This window comes from Entelurus aequoreus, linkage group LG05, assembly GCF_033978785.1.
Source record: "Entelurus aequoreus isolate RoL-2023_Sb linkage group LG05, RoL_Eaeq_v1.1, whole genome shotgun sequence".
Lineage (NCBI taxonomy): Eukaryota > Metazoa > Chordata > Actinopteri > Syngnathiformes > Syngnathidae > Entelurus > Entelurus aequoreus.
The window spans coordinates 31,712,513-31,731,110 of NC_084735.1; the positions used below are offsets into that span (position 1 = coordinate 31,712,513).

The 18,598-nt window shown below is 41.2% G+C and overlaps 2 protein-coding genes across 2 annotated transcripts in view; one reads left to right on the top strand and one right to left on the bottom strand.

Moving 5' to 3' along the window:
* LOC133650487 (serine/threonine-protein kinase 36-like) overlaps positions 1-18,598 on the bottom strand; it is a 73,410-nt gene that overhangs the window by 30,389 nt on the left and 24,423 nt on the right. The gene's annotated exons all lie outside the window — the stretch shown is intronic.
* LOC133650488 (A disintegrin and metalloproteinase with thrombospondin motifs 15-like) overlaps positions 1-18,598 on the top strand; it is a 35,647-nt gene that overhangs the window by 12,107 nt on the left and 4,942 nt on the right. Inside the window, exons 2-7 of the mRNA XM_062047791.1 lie at positions 625-757; positions 863-1,030; positions 10,371-10,654; positions 14,285-14,462; positions 14,571-14,743; positions 18,399-18,574. Of these exons, the coding sequence (XP_061903775.1) occupies positions 625-757; positions 863-1,030; positions 10,371-10,654; positions 14,285-14,462; positions 14,571-14,743; positions 18,399-18,574 (1,112 nt within the window). The remainder of the gene's footprint in view (positions 1-624; positions 758-862; positions 1,031-10,370; positions 10,655-14,284; positions 14,463-14,570; positions 14,744-18,398; positions 18,575-18,598) is intronic.

Below are 18,598 nucleotides of genomic sequence, written 5' to 3' on the forward strand. Positions count from 1 at the left end.
TCTAGTTTCTTCAAAATTGTCACCCTTTGCTCTGATTACTGCTTTGCACACTCTTGGCATTCTCTCGATGAGCTTCAAGAGGTAGTCACCTGAAATGGTTTTCACTTCACAGGTGTCCTAGTTTTGATGCCTTCAGTGACAATCTACAATGTAAATAGTCATGAAAATAAAGAAAACACATTGAAATGAGAAGGTGTGTCCAAACCTTTGGCCTGTACTGTATATCCTTATCGCAGGAGGCTGCAATGTACAGTATTGCACAATAGAGATTTTAGGCCATCTTAAGGCCATTTAGCCTTTTAAAAAAATGAAGTTTAACTTTCTAATTGTGACAAATACAGACATTTAGTTGATAAATCTGTTCTCCTAAAGCACTTTTGGGAACATATGCTTGTCGTGCGCTTTCATTTGTTGGATATAATTTGGAGCCGCTGACATACAGCAGCTTTAAGCAAATGTTCTTCCCACAAACATTGACCAAATTCTTATCGTCTATTTTCACCCTCCAACAGGTGTTCCACGACTTTTCGAGATCCTGTATTCACTGAGACTCTTTAAAAACAAATGTAACTATTATTTATTTACAATAGTTTGCTGACTTTTTCACTTACTTTGGTTTTTCAGGACCTTTGCGGTGCCTCCACATGTGACACCCTCGGTATGGCGGATGTTGGCACCATGTGCGATCCCAAGAGGAGTTGCTCTGTGATCGAAGACGACGGCCTCCCTTCGGCCTTCACCACAGCTCACGAGCTCGGTGAGCCGTCGATCATTCAGCGCATATTAGCCCAGCGCAAACCCTGATTTCCACTCCGCGAAATAAATCAAGCATTTGTGAAAGACATCTGTCATCTGTCCGCAGGACATGTCTTCAACATGCCGCACGACAACGTGAAGGCCTGCGAGGACGTGTTTGGGAAACTGCAGGATAATCACATGATGTCTCCTACGCTCATTCAGATCAATCGCACCAGCCCGTGGTCGCCCTGCAGTGCTGCCATCATTACTGAGTTTTTGGACAGTGGACATGGTGAGTCTTCATGAGCCCTTTAGACCAGTGGTCTCCAACCGCCGGTCAGGGGACCGGTACCGGTCCTGTTACAATATGATTGTTACGTTGATACTCCAGCATATTAATATATGTTGCAGGGGGGAACGTTTAGAGTGAGACACACTGTACAGGAAGTAAGCGGGCTAGTGTGAGTGAGTCACCTGGAATTGTACCTGCACAGAAGTTGCCAATAAAGTACAAGTGAGCAACTATACTGCTCTAACCGTCCACTCTTTATGGTTGGGAATATAACGGACTAGAGTGAAACATGGTGGCAGCGGTAGTTAAACTTTGAGACCGCCACGAACGTGAAGAGGCGTCGCTAACGGCTAACAGCTAGCGGGACCGGAGCTGACAGAAACTGCGGCATCGAGTGACGTGAGTGAAACGGAAATGGAGCAACTGAAACCTCCGCCGATACTTCGTTTGGACTCTGCTAACTTGGCGAAGTCGTGGAAATGTTGGAAAGAGGAGTTTACTCTTTACATGGAACTGACGATGCCGGAAGCAGAGGAGGTTATGAAGGTGAAACTTTTCTACTACCTAATCGGCGAAAGTGGAAGGGAGCTGCTGAACACGCTAGAGGGCAGCAGTGGATCGGCGAGGAGGACTGTGAGCTCGATGATGTTGCTGTTTGATGGACATTGTTACCCTAAACTGAACGAGACAGTAGAAAGGTACAGATTTTTTGTGCGCAATCAAGGATTGGAAGAAAATATTGACATGTATGTCACAGATTTGAAAGTTTTGGAAAATACGTGCAATTTTGGAGGTATAAAGGACTCCCTAATAAGAGACAGAATTGTTTGTGGCTCACACAGCTCTGCAATGAGAGAGAGGCTGTTGAGGGAGGAAAACTTAACCCTGGAAAAGTGCCTGCAAATATGCAGAGCGGCAGAGCTGTCAAAGGAAAACAGCAGAACTCTGCAAGGACAGACGGTGGAAGAAGTACATGCAGTACAGAAAGTGCCGCAACATAAAGATATGATCAGTTGCAATTTTTGTGGTAAAACACATGCAAGGAACAAGAAGTTGTATCCAGCTTTTGGTAAGACATGCAAGAAATGTGGCAAAGACAACCATTTTGCTGCCAAATGTAGGTCACACGCTGAACAAAATAGAAGACAGAGAGCCGTGCATGCTGTAACAGAGGAGACTGATGCATATGAGGATGTCGCCACAATAACAGAAACATGTAAAAACCAGGAAACGGTGAACCATTTGCAGGAGAACAAAGCTCAAAGTCAGCAACTTTTCGCAGGTATGTTGCTGAACCAAAAAATGGTTGACTTCCAAATAGACTGTGGTGCCACCTGTAATGTTATACCTATTCTACTGCTGAGCCCAAACACACAGTTGGAGCCAACAGAAAAGGTGTTGTTGATGTACAACAAGAGCAAACTGTGGCCACTGGGCAAGTGTAAGGTAAAAATCAGAAATCCTCGCAATAATAAATTGTACAGATTGGAGTTTCAAGTGGTGGACCAGAAGGATAAGCTTCCTTTGATTGGCAGGAAGGCCTGTGAAGCCATGAAGCTGATTAAAGTACAATATGATAACATTATGGCGATGGACAGTATTGTTAAAGGACATTGTGCTGTCGAGGACAACGTCGAGGGAGGCATGACACTGGAAAACATCAAAGTGGAATATGAGGATGTTTTCAGTGGTGTGGGATGCCTGGAGGGGGAGTACCACATAGAACTGGACAGAAGTGTACCCCCAGTGAAACTGCCTAAACGCAGAGTGCCAGTAGCTCTGCTGACACCACTGAAAAAGGAACTAGCAGAACTACAAAATAAAGAAATTATTGCACCAGTAAAATGTAGCACTGACTGGATAAGCAGCATGGTGACGGTGACGAAACCAAATGGAAGACCTAGGATTTGCATTGATCCGAAACCGCTGAACAAGGCGCTGAAAAGAAGCCATTTTCCACTTCCTACCATTGACGACATACTTCCGGAGCTTTCGAAAGCAAAGTTGTTCACAGTGTGCGATGTCAAGCATGGCTTTTGGCACGTGAAGCTGAGCGAAGAATCCAGCTACATCACAACCTTTGCTACCCCATTTGGCCGGTTCCGTTGGCTCAGAATGCCGATGGGAATCAGTCCGGCTCCTGAAGTTTTTCAAAGAAAACTCATACAGGCGCTTGAGGGTCTGCATGGTATATATGTTATTGCTGATGATGTGCTTATTACGGGAGAAGGTGAGACAAAGGAAGAAGCAGAAAGATCATGATGCAAACTTGAGGTGTTTCCTGGCTAGATGCAGGGAGAAAAACATTAGACTAAATGTTGACAAGTTTAAACTGAGGCAACAGTCTGTGCCCTACATTGGTCATCTGCTGACTGCAGATGGTCTTCAGATTGACCTTGATAAAGTGCGAGCAATTAGCGAAATGCCCCGTCCAACTGATGTTAAAGGGGTACAGAGGCTTGTAGGTATGGTAAACTACTTGTCCAAATTTTTTGATCATCTATCTGATGACTGTGAGGTTTTGAGACAACTTACACACAGAGACAATATGTGGGAATGGACAGATGTGCAAGAGTCAGCGTTCCAGAGACTTAAAGACAAAATATCTAAGGCACCGGTGTTAAAGTATTATGACCAGGATATGGAACTGACACTACAGTGTGATGCGTCAGACACTGGCCTAGGGGCTGCTTTAACTCAGGAAGGCAATCCTGTGGCGTTTGGTAGTAGAGCTCTCACTCCTACCGAAAGAGGATACGCGCAGATAGAGAAGGAATGTTTGGCTATTGTTTTTGGTATGGAAAAATTCCATCAGTATACCTATGGCAGGAAAGTGACAGTGCAGAGTGATCACAAGCCACTAGAGAATATTCTCAAAAAGCCACTCCTTAGTGCACCTAAAAGATTGCAGCGGATGCTACTTAGGCTGCAAAAGTATGACATAAATGTTGTGTATTTGCCTGGGCGAGAAATGCTGTTAGCGGATACTTTGAGCAGGGCATATTTGCCAGACGGCACAAAAGTAGATGTTGAGACTGAGGTCGAGACAGTGAACATGGTGGAATACTTGCCTATATCGCTTGAGAGATTAGCTGCCATTAGAGATGCCACTAGGGAGGATGCTAAACTGCAGAAAGTGGCAGGCTTTATTATATCAGGTTGGCCAAGGACTAAACAGGAGCTGCAACATGACATTCAGCACTATTTTTCATTTCAGGATGAACTTAGTGTACAGGATGGTATTGTATTTAGGAGTGAAAGGGCAGTTATACCTGATAAACTGAGAACTGATCTTACACACCGCATTCATTCATCACATTTAGGAGTTGAGGGATGTCTCAGGAGAGCACGTGAATGTGTATATTGGCAAGGTATGAATGACCAGGTAAAGACTTTTGTTTCAAAGTGTGACATTTGTAGATCAGTAGACCCCAAGCAGCCAAGAGAGAGACTTAAACCACATGATATGGTGTTTAGACCATGGGCCAAAGTTGGAACGGATTTGTTCAAATGGAAAAACAGGGATTATTTGATTACAGTAGATTATTACTCCAATTTCTGGGAGGTAGATTACCTGCCGGACACAAAAAGCAGCACTGTAATTCATAAACTGAAGGCTCACTTTGCAAGACATGGCATACCGGATGTGGTTGTGTCAGACAATGGGCCACAATATTCGTCCAAAGAGTTCCAGAGATTCAGCCTAAGGTGGGAGTTTGTGCACAGAACTTCATCCCCGGGATACCCACAGAGCAATGGGATGGCCGAGTCTGCTGTAAAGACAGCCAAGCGACTTATGCTAAAAGCTGAAGCTCCCGGGCAAGATCCGTACTTGGCTATGCTGGATCATCGAAACACACCCAGTCAAGGCCTGGAGACAAGCCCTGCACAGAGACTGTTTAGTAGGAGGACTCGGACCCTACTGCCAACAAAAGATACCCTCTTGACACCAAGGGTCATGGACTGTGAGCAGGGACTGAAAGGCAACAGACTGAGGCAGGAAAGATATTACAACCGCTCAGTCAAGGACTTGGATGGTCTCAAGAGTGGAGACAGTGTGAGAGTTCAGCCCTTTGAGCCGTGTAAAGTCTGGAAAGTCGCAAAGGTGGTGAAGGAGGTGCACCCCAGGTCTTACGAGGTGAAGTTGGAGTCAGGTGCTGTTCTGCGGAGGAACCGTCGACACCTCAGGCACAGCCATGAAACACCTGCCCCGCCTCTACAATCAGGAACATTCAATGACACGACTACGATGGATATTCAACAACGTAGAGATGACCAGTCGGTTGCTGTGACCTGAGCAGGTCGTACAGTTTTTCGTCCACATTTTCTGAAAGACTATACACAATGACTTTTGAAGCTGAAAAAAAAGTTGTAACAAGTTGCTGGGTTACATGTTATTTTAGTTGTTTGAAAAAAAAAAAAAGGGAAGATGCAAATATCTTGCTATTTGTGAAATAGCAAGCTTAGATGTGAAATTTCTCTGTTAAGACAAAAAGAAAACCATACTGTAAAGGTAAAGAATGACAGGTGATACTGTTATCTTTTTTGTTTTCATCCTGGGTTGGTTTGTAAGTAAGATGCTACTTTCATGTTCTACTGTAACTGTTTTATAGAATGTCTACAATCTAAGTTTTATTGTATTTTGCAATACAATGTTTTTCTATATAATTAGGCAGGATAGGGTTAAGGTAAAGTAATCTCTATTGAAAAAAGAAAAAAAGAGAAAGGATGTTACAATATGATTGTTGCGTTGATACTCCAGCATATTAATATATGTTGCAGGGGGGAACGTTTAGAGTGAGACACACTGTACAGGAAGTAAGCGGGCTAGTGTGAGTGAGTCACTTGGAATTGTACCTGCACGGAAGTTGCCAATATTAAGTACAAGTGAGCAACTATACTGCTCTAACCGTCCACTCTTTATGGTTGGGAATATAACGGACTAGAGTGAAACAGGTCCGTGACGCATTTGCTACCGGTCCGCACAGAAACACTAATTAATTTATGAACTAACACATTTTCTCCAACTTAACTTTCGCCTGTCCCACTAAACTCTAATAAGCTTGTTAATAGTTGTATATTACAACTCCTTTGTTATAGTACATGGGACAATGCACATTAATAGACATATAAAATGTTAATGTGCCAGATTGGAGCCAAAGGCTAATTTGTTGGCTGTTTTTATCTGCCACACGTAAAAAGCCGGGACGTGAAAATAATACATACATTAAACCGGTCCCTGGTGGAAAAAAGGTTGGGGAACCCTGCTTTAGACAGTATTTTGTGAAAGCTTAAGCTGCGTCAAAAGTCCCACATTATACTATTTTCAACTATTTTGAATACAATTCAGAGGTCTCTAGGCGCTGAAAGGTGCTTTTTGTAAGCCCTACTGACAAGTCTGTTTTGTGTGTCTGTAGCTTTAATGCTAATAAGCTGGGTTTGTCCACACCTGTCTTCTTGTGCCTTTTATCCACTTTTTATATAGAAAACAAATAAGAGTAGTACCTCCACTTACAAGCATAATTGGTTCTGTGACAGAGCTCTTAATACAAAATATTTGTATCTCAAGTCAAAGAAAAATAAACTGTTAGATACGAAATAATGTATTCGGAATATAAAAGGGGTGTCAAACTCATTTCCATTGAAGGCCACATCGCAGGTATGGCTGCCCAAATGTGGCCGTTTGTAACAGTGAATGATACATTAATATTAGGGCTGTCAAAGTTAACGTGATAACGGTTTAACTATAAGCTCCTTTTTTTCCCTGACTCTTTCGTAACCCACTGACATTATGAAAATATCCGATCCAAAGCCATGGCAAGTCGTTCTTCCGACAAGAAAAGACCATTTTATATTCGAACTCCATGAGACATCATCATCATCAGAGGGAAGGAACTTTACTTCCGTGTTTGGATTACTGTTAAGGTGCATTGATTGTTACTGTGACCGCTTTAGTAAGATGGCAGAAAGGCTCAACAGAAATGAGAGACTGTAAGCCGGAAGACGAAAGGGGACTTTTTTATTGCCAAAAATTCAGGTCCGTGGTAAGAACATGTCAAGACACCTTCTCAAACCAATCACACTTTTCCAGCTTCAAAATAAAATTGATATGCTTTACGTATTGTTCAACTTAAATTAACAACATAAAAGTGTCTTAATTGTATTAAATTACTGTCATGCTCTGTCAAAGATGTTCTTTGTAAGGTAATCTGATATTTGCACCTAAATAAATGCTAGTACACGAGTTGAGGAATATGCAGGGGACTTTTTTCTGGCTGGGCTGTGTAAATAGTTTTATAACATGTTCTGGTTGATACTCCTCAGTTACAGAATACAGGCTGAATATTACAATGTATTGATAAATAGAGAAGGTTAATGCATTGCCATGCAGCTATATGAAGACCATTACCTTGTACAACATGTAATGTACAGAAAATCAGAAGCAATTATTAAGGTAGAAACATTGCATATTACATTACAAAACATCTTTGACAATAAAAACATGATTGTTACAATCCATATTTTGTCTTTTTAATGCGTCTAACTGGTATCTAAACATGGTGGAGCTCCTACTCTGATTGCAATTGCTCCAACAGTAGGAATACAAATGATGTATTACCACAAAATACAAAATTTGGCAAAACACCAACGCACTGCAGGTACTTTTTTTAAGTCTCTTGTTCATATCCTTTTTGTGTTGAGCGGTTTAAAAACGCATATTGTTTAAAACACATTTCATTAAGCAAACTAATAGTCCAGTCATGGTATTAAAAACTTGAAATGTATCTGTCTAGGGCAGTGGTCCCCAACCACCGGGCCATTGGTACCGGGCTGCACAAGAAATTTAAAAAAAATAAATAAATAAATATATATATATTATTATTTTTTTTAAAAAATTTAATCAACATAAAAAAACCAAGATATGCTTACAATTAGTGCACCAACCCAAGAAACCTCCCTCCCCCATTTACACTCATTCACACTCATTCGGACAAAAGGGTTGTTTCTTTTTGTTATTAATATTTCTGGTTCTTACATTACATATCAATATAAATCAATACAGTCAGCAGGGATACAGTCCGTAAGCACACATGATTGTAAAATACCCCCCCCATACTGCTTCACAAGTCGGCTATAACGTCTGTCATGATTTTGATGTTTTGTTTTCTTGAATTCAATGAATATCACCCATTTTTTCTTCTGAGCACTGTGCTCACACTCACTTTTTTCGATACCATGGTTGGAAAAACAAAGTATGCTCATCTTTAGCTATAAGCTAATGCTAGTGAGTAAGACCGGATGTTTTGGTCAAATCTTCCAGGGTGGCAGCTAATCACTGTGCCAACTAATGGCGGGAATGCTTGTGCACGCAAATGTTTGCTTAACAATTGGTCGAGATACAGCTCTTATCTCAAAATACTCTTAAGTTGGAGGACTCTTAATTTGAGGTACCACTGTATTAGAAAATAAGAGCCTTTACATGGATCCTTGTGCATAAAGCCATCATTATCCTTACACTGCCGTATGCAAGGGAAACCTGGACAGCCCAGAAATGTCATCTGGAAGCCCTGAGCAGGAGAACCAATGCTGTCTCCTCTGTAAGATCAGTTGGCAAAATAAACAAATAAATGTGAGCGTCTTAGAGCCTAATCATCGCCAACCAATATAGACATTGCAAGCTATATAAAGACAATCTGAAGTGTAATCTTCAGGTATTGACGTAGACGACTCGGAAAACTTGACCATTGATCGCATCTTCTGGAGGCATTTGGTTGCAATCATTATGAAGAAAGCCTACTATGCAGAACCAGAACTACTAAATGCCTAGCATGTCAAAGCACCTGCAAATCGAGGGTTGTCACCTTCCAGCTGGCAGAGCTCCAAACTTCATTTAGGATGTTTAATGAAGCCTATTTTTTACTTTTTTTTTTTTTTACAAAACTATCCTTTGTGAAGTGGTCTCATGTCTATGAGGAAGGAGGTCTTACTTCAGATATTTGAAATGTGGAGCAAACAAGTGAGGGAGGTAATAGATTTTTCTCACGTTTGGTGCTCATAAACAGGCCCTAGGGACACATATTATTTTAAAAAACGTCCATTTTGTACAATGGATTGTAAGGCAGCAAATATTTGGTTGTTGATCACTTACAAAACAAGTTGGTTGCATGTGACTATTGTATTATATTAAAGGAATGAAGTGCCTTGGTGCTTCTTCTTTCCCCCGCTTGATTTCTAGCCTGAATACAATCATTTTACTTGCATCAATGCATGGCTGAGGATTTGCACTTATCCATTCTTTCTTCAGAAAGCAAAAAAACACAGATTGTTCACTTACAAGCCAGACCACAGAGCTCAGCCTTTGAGTGATGCGAAACTTTAATTTTAAAAACTGCTCCACATGTGTCCCAAATTAGTGGCTTTGTTAGGAGGAGAGTTACCACGGTGGTTTGGACAGCAGAGTTTTGAACCAACTAGTTTCCCACACAGGTTGACTCTAAATAACAATCTTTGATCATGTTCTGACACCAAGAGAGCATTTTTTGTTTTTACCCCCATTTTTGAAAGACCTTTTTTTCCCACATTTTTAACAGCCAGTTTCAAAATGTCGTAACATGGTTTCTCCTCGCCATCGCTCATAAATCTTCACTTCAACACGGCGGTGGGGAAGAATGAAGACATGCCGCCGCACGTTTGAGGCGCTCTCGCGGCGCCTACAATCATTTGTTAATTTCCCCACACTTTGCAGATGTTGCCAGGCAATGTTTTAAGCAAGTTAATCAGCAGGATTATTTTTTTATTCACTCCAAATTGTGGTGAAACAAGGGGAAGCATATAAACATTCAATTCCTGAGGCCTTTTTTGCTTGTAATAAATTCCCCTCAAACCAAATCGCATCATAAAATGCTAGGAGCCTAGGGAACCATGTTTTTCTCCCATCCAGTTTGTTACATTCCTTATAAGGCTGTGAAGTTGTGCATCAGACAGTAGAGTGCAAAAAAAACAAAAAAAAAACCTGCTCCTGGACCCCCCCTTATCTACTGACGTTGACCTTTCATTTACCGAGCACCTGCTCGTCAAAGTCTTCCTATTATTAGCTAGTTCCTGGAAAGGTGCCTGCATGTCATTTATTGTAAATGAAGCTTAGCTTTTTTTTTTTTTTTTTATCAGCTCAGTAGAAGCAAGCTATTAAAAGTCAATCAGAGTTTTTCGGAAGCTGTGATTGATCTAATTCCAACACAAGAGCAGAAATGTGTGCATTTTCAGGAACATTTTGCTATGTGTCATTTAATAATGTCGTCTACAATACCTGGTGAAATGGGACCGACATGCTCTTTTACAGGAGAGTGTTTGCTGGATCAGCCACAGAAACCATTGGGCCTCCCAAACGCCCTCCCTGGAGCATCTTACCTGCTGGAGCGGCAGTGTCAGCTGGCCTTTGGTGAAGATTCCAGACCCTGTCCTTTCATGCAGCCGCCATGCGTCCGTCTGTGGTGCACAGGGAAGTCCAATGGCCAGTTGGTGTGTATGACTCGACACTTCCCCTGGGCGGACGGCACTCACTGCGGAGATGGAAAAGTCTGCGACAGAGGGATCTGCTCCGACAAAGAGGACTATAATGTGAAGGTGAGAATGAGCTGGTGTTTGGAGGGAAGCAAATCTGCTACCTTTGCAAAGTGCCTGTGAGCAGGACACTGAACCCCTTGAACTGCTGAAGGATGTTACACATGTGTGATGACCCTCTGCCTGCATGCGTCAATTATTTAAACACAAACTGTACAGCAGACCTTCAGAAGTTAACTCCAGAGGTTAAACGAGCCTTCTGGGTCACGTTCAATGCCATTGCAGGGTGGAAATGGCCTGCAGGCCTCGAGTTTGACTACGTTTACACTGCAGGCCAAAGTGGACCAAATCTGTTTTGTTTTTTTAAATGTTTTCAGCTGACTGTTTTACACTGCAAGTAAAATGTGATCTTATTCAGACACAAATATAAACACGCAAAAGTCCCAATGTGGCCTTACTTGCATGTGCAGTTTGATAAAGGGAAAAGAAAAGACCATAAGTTGATCTGTCGAAATTAGCTACCAGTCACTAGCGCTACAAGTAAGTGATTATTTTGTCATACAGTATATTTTATTTGATATCTAAATCGGCGTCTCGAAACTTAAGGTACACTACTGTATATTGCCAAAAGTATTAGGCCACCCATCCAAATGATCAGAATAAGGTGTCCTAATCACTTGGCCCGGCCACAGGTGTATAAAATCAAGCACTTAGGCATGGAGACTGTTTCTACAAACATTTGTGAAAGAATGGGCCGCTCTCAGTAGCTCAGTGATTTCCAGCGTGGAATTGTCATAGGATGCCACCTGTGCAACAAATCCAGTCGTGAAATTTCCTCGCTCCTAAATATTCCAAAGTCAACTGTCGGCTTTATTAAAGGTCAAGAAACATCCATCCATCCATCCATTTTCTACCGCTTATCCCTTTCGGGGTCGCGGGGGGTGCTGGAGTCTATCTCGGATACAATCGGGCGGAAGGCGGGGTACACCCTGGACAAGTCGCCACCTCATCGCAGGGCCAACACAGATAGACAGACACTCACATTCACACACTAGGGCCAATTTAGTGTTGCCAATCAATCAAGAAACATGTATTTTTAATTTATCTAAAATGTCGACTTAAGTACCACCAAAACAACGTGACGAGTGGATTTTGGAAACAAACAAAAACAAAACAGTCAAAACTACTGGATGATATATTTTGAACTGAGTAGCTATTGTTGAACCAGACTTTTAAAACACGCCTGGTGAAAAAGGGAATGTTAAAGGCCTACTGAAACCCACTACTACCGACCACGCAGTCTGATAGTTTATATATCAATGATGAAATCTTAACATTATAACACATGCCAATACGGCCGGGTTAACTTATAAAGTGACATTTTAAATTTGCCGCTAAACTTCCGGTTCGAAACGCCTCTGAGGATGCCGTATGCGCGTGACGTAACCCGGGGAACACGGATATGCCTTCCACATTGAAGCCAATACGAAAAAGCTCTGTTTTCATTTCATAATTCCACAGTATTCTGGACATCTGTGTTCGTGAATCTGTTGCAATCAGTTCATTGCATTATGGAGAAAGAAGCTGAGCAAGCAAAGAAGAAAGTTGTCGGTGCGAAATGGACGTATTTTTCGAACGTAGTCAGCCACAACAGTACACAGCCGGCGCTTCTTTGTTTACATTCCCGAAAGATGCAGTCAAGATGGAAGAACTCGGATAACAGAGACTCTAACCAGGAGGACTTTTGACTTCGATACACAGACGCCTGTAGAGAACTGGGACAACACAGACTCTTACCAGGATTACTTTGATTTGGATGACAAAGACGCAGACGGGCTTCTGTGAGTATGCAGCTTTGGCTTCTAAACATTTGATCGCTTGACCGTATGTGCGCAACTTTTTTTTGCGTATGTACGTAACTTTTTTAAAATATATAAGCTTTATGAACCTTGGGTTAGGTGAACGGTCTTTTGGGCTGAGTGATTGTGTGTGTTGATCAGGTGTTTGAATTGTATTGGCGTGTTCTATGGAGCTAGGAGCTAGCATAGGAGCTAGGAGCTAGCATAACAAACACGCAGGTGTTTTTATGCAGGATTAATTTGTGGCATATTAAATATAAGCCTGGTTGTGTTGTGGCTAATAGAGTAAATATATGTCTTGTGTTTATTTACTGTTTTAGTCATCCCCAGCTGAATACCAGGTACCGTGAGTATGCAGCCTTGGCTGCTAAAAATTTGATAGCTTGACCGTACGTGCGCGTCACGTACGTAACTTTTTCAAAATATATGAGCTTTATGAACCTTGGGTTAGGTGAACGGTCTTTTGGGCTCAGTGATTGTGTGTGTTGATCAGGTGTTTGAATTGTATTGGCGTGTTCTATGGAGCTAGGAGCTAGCATAGGAGCTAGGAGCTAGCATAACAAACACGCAGGTGTTTTTATGCAGGATTAATTTGTGGCATATTAAATATAAGCCTGGTTGTGTTGTGGCTAATAGAGTAAATATATGTCTTGTGTTTATTTACTGTTTTAGTCATCCCCAGCTGAATACCAGGTACCGTGAGTATGCAGCCTTGGCTGCTAAAAATTTGATAGCTTGACCGTACGTGCGCGTCACGTACGTAACTTTTTAAAAATATATGAGCTTTATGAACCTTGGGTTAGGTGAACGGTCTTTTGGGCTGAGTGATTGTGTGTGTTGATCAGGTGTTTGAATTGTATTGGCGTGTTCTATGGAGCTAGGAGCTAGCATAGGAGCTAGCATAACAAACACGCAGGTGTTTTTATGCAGGATTAATATGTGGCATATTAAATATAAGCCTGGTTGTGTTGTGGCTAATAGAGTATATATATATATATATGTCTTGTGTTTATTTACTGTTGTAGTCATTCCCAGCTGAATATCAGGTACCGTGAGTATGCAGCCTTGGCTGCTAAACATTTGATAGCTTGACCGTATGTGCGCGTCACGTACGTAACTTTTTTAAAAATATATAAGCTTTATGAACCTTGGGTTAGGGGAACGGTCTTTTGGGCTGAGTGATTGTGTGTGTTGATCAGGTGTTTGAATTGTATTGGCGTGTTCTATGGAGCTAGGAGCTAGCATAGGAGCTAGGAGCTAGCATAACAAACACGCAGGTGTTTTTATGCAGGATTAATTTGTGGCATATTAAATATAAGCCTCGTTGTGTTGTGGCTAATAGAGTATATATATGTCTTGTGTTTATTTACTGTTGTAGTCATTCCCAGCTGAATATCAGGTCACCCCCGGCTCTCACAGCATCTTCCCTATCTGAATCGCATCCACTCCCCACTAGTCCTTCACTTGCACTTTACTCATCCACAAATCTTTCATCCTCGCTCAAATTAATGGGGAAATTGTCGCTTTCTCGGTCCGAATCTCTCTCACTTCATGCGGCCATCATTGTAAACAATAGGGAACTTTGCGTATATGTTCAACTGACTACGTCACGCTACTTCCGGTAGGGGCAAGCCTTTTTTTTATCAGATACCAAAAGTTGCAATCTTTATCGTCGTTGTTCTATACTAAATCCTTTCAGCAAAAATATGGCAATATCGCGAAATGATCAAGTATGACACATAGAATAGATCTGCTATCCCCGTTTAAATAAAAAAAATTCATTTCAGTAGGCCTTTAACCTCACCAATATGCTGCTGATTGATGTACTTTTCAGGTGGACGGTCGCTGGGGTAAATGGGGTTCTTTTGGTTCGTGTTCTCGCACATGCGGAGGTGGAGTCCAACTGGCCAAAAGGGAGTGCAACAACCCGGTTCCATCAAACGGGGGCAAATACTGCCAAGGGGTTCGGATCAAATACCGCTCCTGCAACCTGAACCGCTGCCCTGACATAGGTTAGTATTGCACAATAACAGACACAATCACATCCAGTGGCCTCTCTTTAAATAATTCCAGTTTTTCTGACCTTGCACGCTCCACTTCCCTCCCTCCTTTCTGTGCAGGTAAGACGTATCGGGATGAGCAGTGTGAAATGAGCGGCCGCAGCTTCAGCAGTAACCACATCGCCCCCTCAGTGGTGTGGGTACCAAAGTACTCCGGAGTGAGTACCGATGACAGATGCAAACTCATCTGCAGGGCTAACGGAACTGGCTACTTCTACGTTCTTGCACCTAAGGTAAAAAGTAACATGACGAATACACTAGACTTCAAGAACAAAATGTCATCATAGGCTGTGGTCAATTCTTGTTGTTAAACTTTTGTTCCACGAAGTAGTTCTTTCAGCGCTTTTCAGCCAATCACACTGACAAGAGTAGAGCACACATGACAAGCTTGACGAGCTGCCAGCGTTTCTAGCTGATGCCAGTTGGGAGAAGAGTAGAAACCATAAGACTTTGCAAACCAAAACATGCCACACACATCACTCCAGAACAGTAGTCACTCAACATACCACATCCTCCAATATCTTCACTTACAAGCCAAACTTAGAAGTGTTTACACTCGTATCCTTTCACTCACATTAGTAAATTGCTTCCTTTTTTGGTTCATTGTATGCTTTAATAACAAATAACCAGACTTGGTTGTTATTCCTAGCGCTCACACTGAGCATTCAGGCTTCCAGCCATTTGCTTGCGCCATCACTTACAGCAAATTTGGCAGATTTTGTGAATATTTTCTGTATTTTTTCGAGTCGTTCAGTTTATTTCTGTTGTGCAAAGTAGCGGCTGTCATTTATGACTTGTGGGAGGAGCAATTGCATTAATTAAACTAGACAAAGCCATTTCAGTAGAAAGTGCACGTCACTGCTAAAATGCCGGAGTACAACTGAAACGCTAACAGTTAGCACACTAACCAGATACTGTCAAGTAAGAACGTATATGACTCTTAGGAGTATACCTGTCAAATGAGTAAATTAGCTTACGTTAGCATGCTAATAGTTAGCATGTGTAAAATGAAAAAAAAAAATTGACTCTGATAAAAAGCAAACAAGCTAATGTTAGCCTTCTACCAAGATAAAGTAAAGTAACAACATATATGATTTTGGTGTGTACCTGTCAAATGAGTTCAAAGGCTAGCATACTTACATTAACATGTTAGCACGATTGCTTTTTTCCCCTGCTCATTTGACAGGTATTTTAGTAAGCATGTTAATTATTAGAATGCATAAAATGACAGAATATATGACTCTTAGGTGTATACTTGTCATGCTAACGTCGTTGTACGTTGACGTTATTGTGTCTTAAATTCATGTTAGCATTTAAAGTAGGAGCGATTATCGTTGATTGCTAGCTGGAGGCTAGCAATAAACGGCACTAACGATCAGCGCCGCTAGTTTGCGTCTCCAGGAAATGAGCAGTAATACCAGTCTGAGTTTAATCAAAGTTTGGTTATCGGATATTTAAAAAAAAAAAAACGGTAATACTAACTGTCAATAGTTTTACCGCACTAATAGTTACATCTATATGCCACTTACATGCTACTGATTAGCAGTGGCGATTTTACTTGGCAATTTCGATACTTCCAAATTTGGTAATCAAAAATAGAACTAAGATACACATTACAAACAGCTCTTATGTAGTAATAAGTATAATACTTAGAGTATAAACACTTTGTAGTGCTCACAAAAGACAAAACTGGCAAATTCAACTTAATGCTAATAGACTACTTCCTGACTACGGCAATGCACCTAGGACAAACTGAAATGAATGCATACTTTTAAATAACACTCAAACGTGTTAGAAAATAAAATATATATAATATCTAATATCTAATAATATATATAACTTGACTGCACAGTTATCATTATTAACTCAGTGTTATATGTTGAATGAAAAAACATTTGTTGCAACATGACACAAAAATACTGAAAATTGGTGCTTCAAATTACGGCTGCATGATTAATTGACATCGAATCAACATCGAGGTTTGAGTTAGTGTGTTTGCATAACCGCAAGAGGCTGATTTTTTTTTTTTTAATCGCGCCGCCATCACCGACATTTGAGCGGCAATCATAATTGTTTAGGCTGGCGTTTATTTGTCTCTCACTACAAACAGGGAGAATGAGGTCTCACTCTGTGCACTCCTCTGAGGACCTGAGTGTGTTTATTTAACATTAGAATTACCTGAACGCAGTGAGCCCTCTTTTATGTCATCCACAATCTTTGCCAAATGTCCTGTTGAGGTAATATTTCAGGGGGAAATATGGGCGCATAAGCACGGACGAACAACCGAGAATGCCCTGATCACATGATAGCAACAACAACAACAAAAAGACAACGTCAAGACCTAGTTTTTCCAACTGAGGAAAAAACACACTTTAAGATGTTAAATATTTATTTAAGTAAATTTTTTGCTTACAGAAATGAAAGTCTACTTAATTTTTTGTGTTTGTTTATTTATATAGGATAACAAACTTATTTACCTTCAAATTACAATGCAATGGTAAGCATTTCTACAGTAATGAGAAATAAAACGTTATACCCTTTTAAATAGTTATTTGCATTGTTTTTTATATATTATGATTACATTACATTGTAAACGCTGTATAGTTGTTATCGGTTATTTCTTCAGTTAAAGAGCATGATGTAGACAAAAGCTCTGAGTCTGCCTGCATAAAGCCATATGTTTTTTTTTTGAGTAAATGATTGCATATTGTTTTAATGTGTGTCACCTTGAGACAATAATATGTTGATCGACAGTTTAAAAGTAACATGTCTTCCTTCACTCGTTAATTTTGAAGTTTTATGCATTTATACATGAAAAAAATCGCAGTTTGGAGAGAAAATCGCAATTAGGATTTTTCCTCAAAATTTTGCATCCCTACTTGAAATGTAAAAGTCACTCATCTTTAGCCTGCATAGTCAGTCAATTCTTTTTACTTCAAAAATGTAAACCACATCGGCATATCCCAAAATGTGGAATTTATGTCTTTAAAAGATGTTAATTGGTCAGCTCTCTCTTTAACCAACCACAAAATCCAGGGGGTACCCTGCCTTCCGCCCGAATGCAGCTGAGATAGGCTCCAGCGCCCCCCGCAACCCCAAAAGGGACAAGCGGTAGAAAATGGATGGATGGAAAATGTAAAGCTTGGCAACATTATTTACATTTATTTTCATCATTCCGGACTCCATGCATGTTTAATGCATTAGAACACGGGTATTAATTTTAGCTATGTGGCCAAAGGTGACTTCATTAGTGAGCAATGTGAATTCATGCTGGCCTCAGAGTGAAAAGAGTAATGCATAAGACGAGGAGGAGGAGGAGAGGGGGTTTATCTCGCTGAGATAACAAGGGTGTGGAGTGAGTCTGAGCAGTCGTGAGCGAGAGTTCACACTACATCATATTGAGCTGAGAGGACATGAACACTCGGGGGACATGTAGCTCTGAATCATAGAACAGCTGCATGCTTTAAACCAAATATCATTTTACACCACATCCTGCTCTATGGTGCAGTGGAAATGTGGCAACCAACGCCTCAGCTTTTAGAACTAATTGCAATATAATAATAACATGTAAAAATATAACAACACACCCGAAAATACATTATCTAAATGAAGTGAAGTGAAGTGAATTATATTTATATAGCGCTTTTCTCTAGTGACTCAAAGCGCTTTACATAGTGAAAACCCAATATCTAAGTTACATTTAAACCAGTGTGGGTGGCACTGAGAGCAGGTGGGTAAAGTGTCTTGCCCAAGGACACAACGGCAGTGACTAGGATGGCGGAAGCGGGAATCGAACCTGCAACCCTCAGGTTGATGGCACGGCCACTCTACCAACCGAGCTATACCGCCCCAAATGAAGTCTTAAGTGTGTGTGTGTGTACACCGCAGGTTGTGGATGGAACCCCGTGCTCTCCAGAATCCCTGGGAGTGTGCGTTCAAGGAAAATGCATCAAGGCTGGTTGCGATGGAAAAATTGGCTCAAACAAGAAGTTTAACAAGTGTGGAATCTGCGGCGGTGATAACAAAAACTGCAAGAAGGTGTCGGGGCTCTTCACAAAGCCCTTGTGAGTATACCATCAGAGACGCCA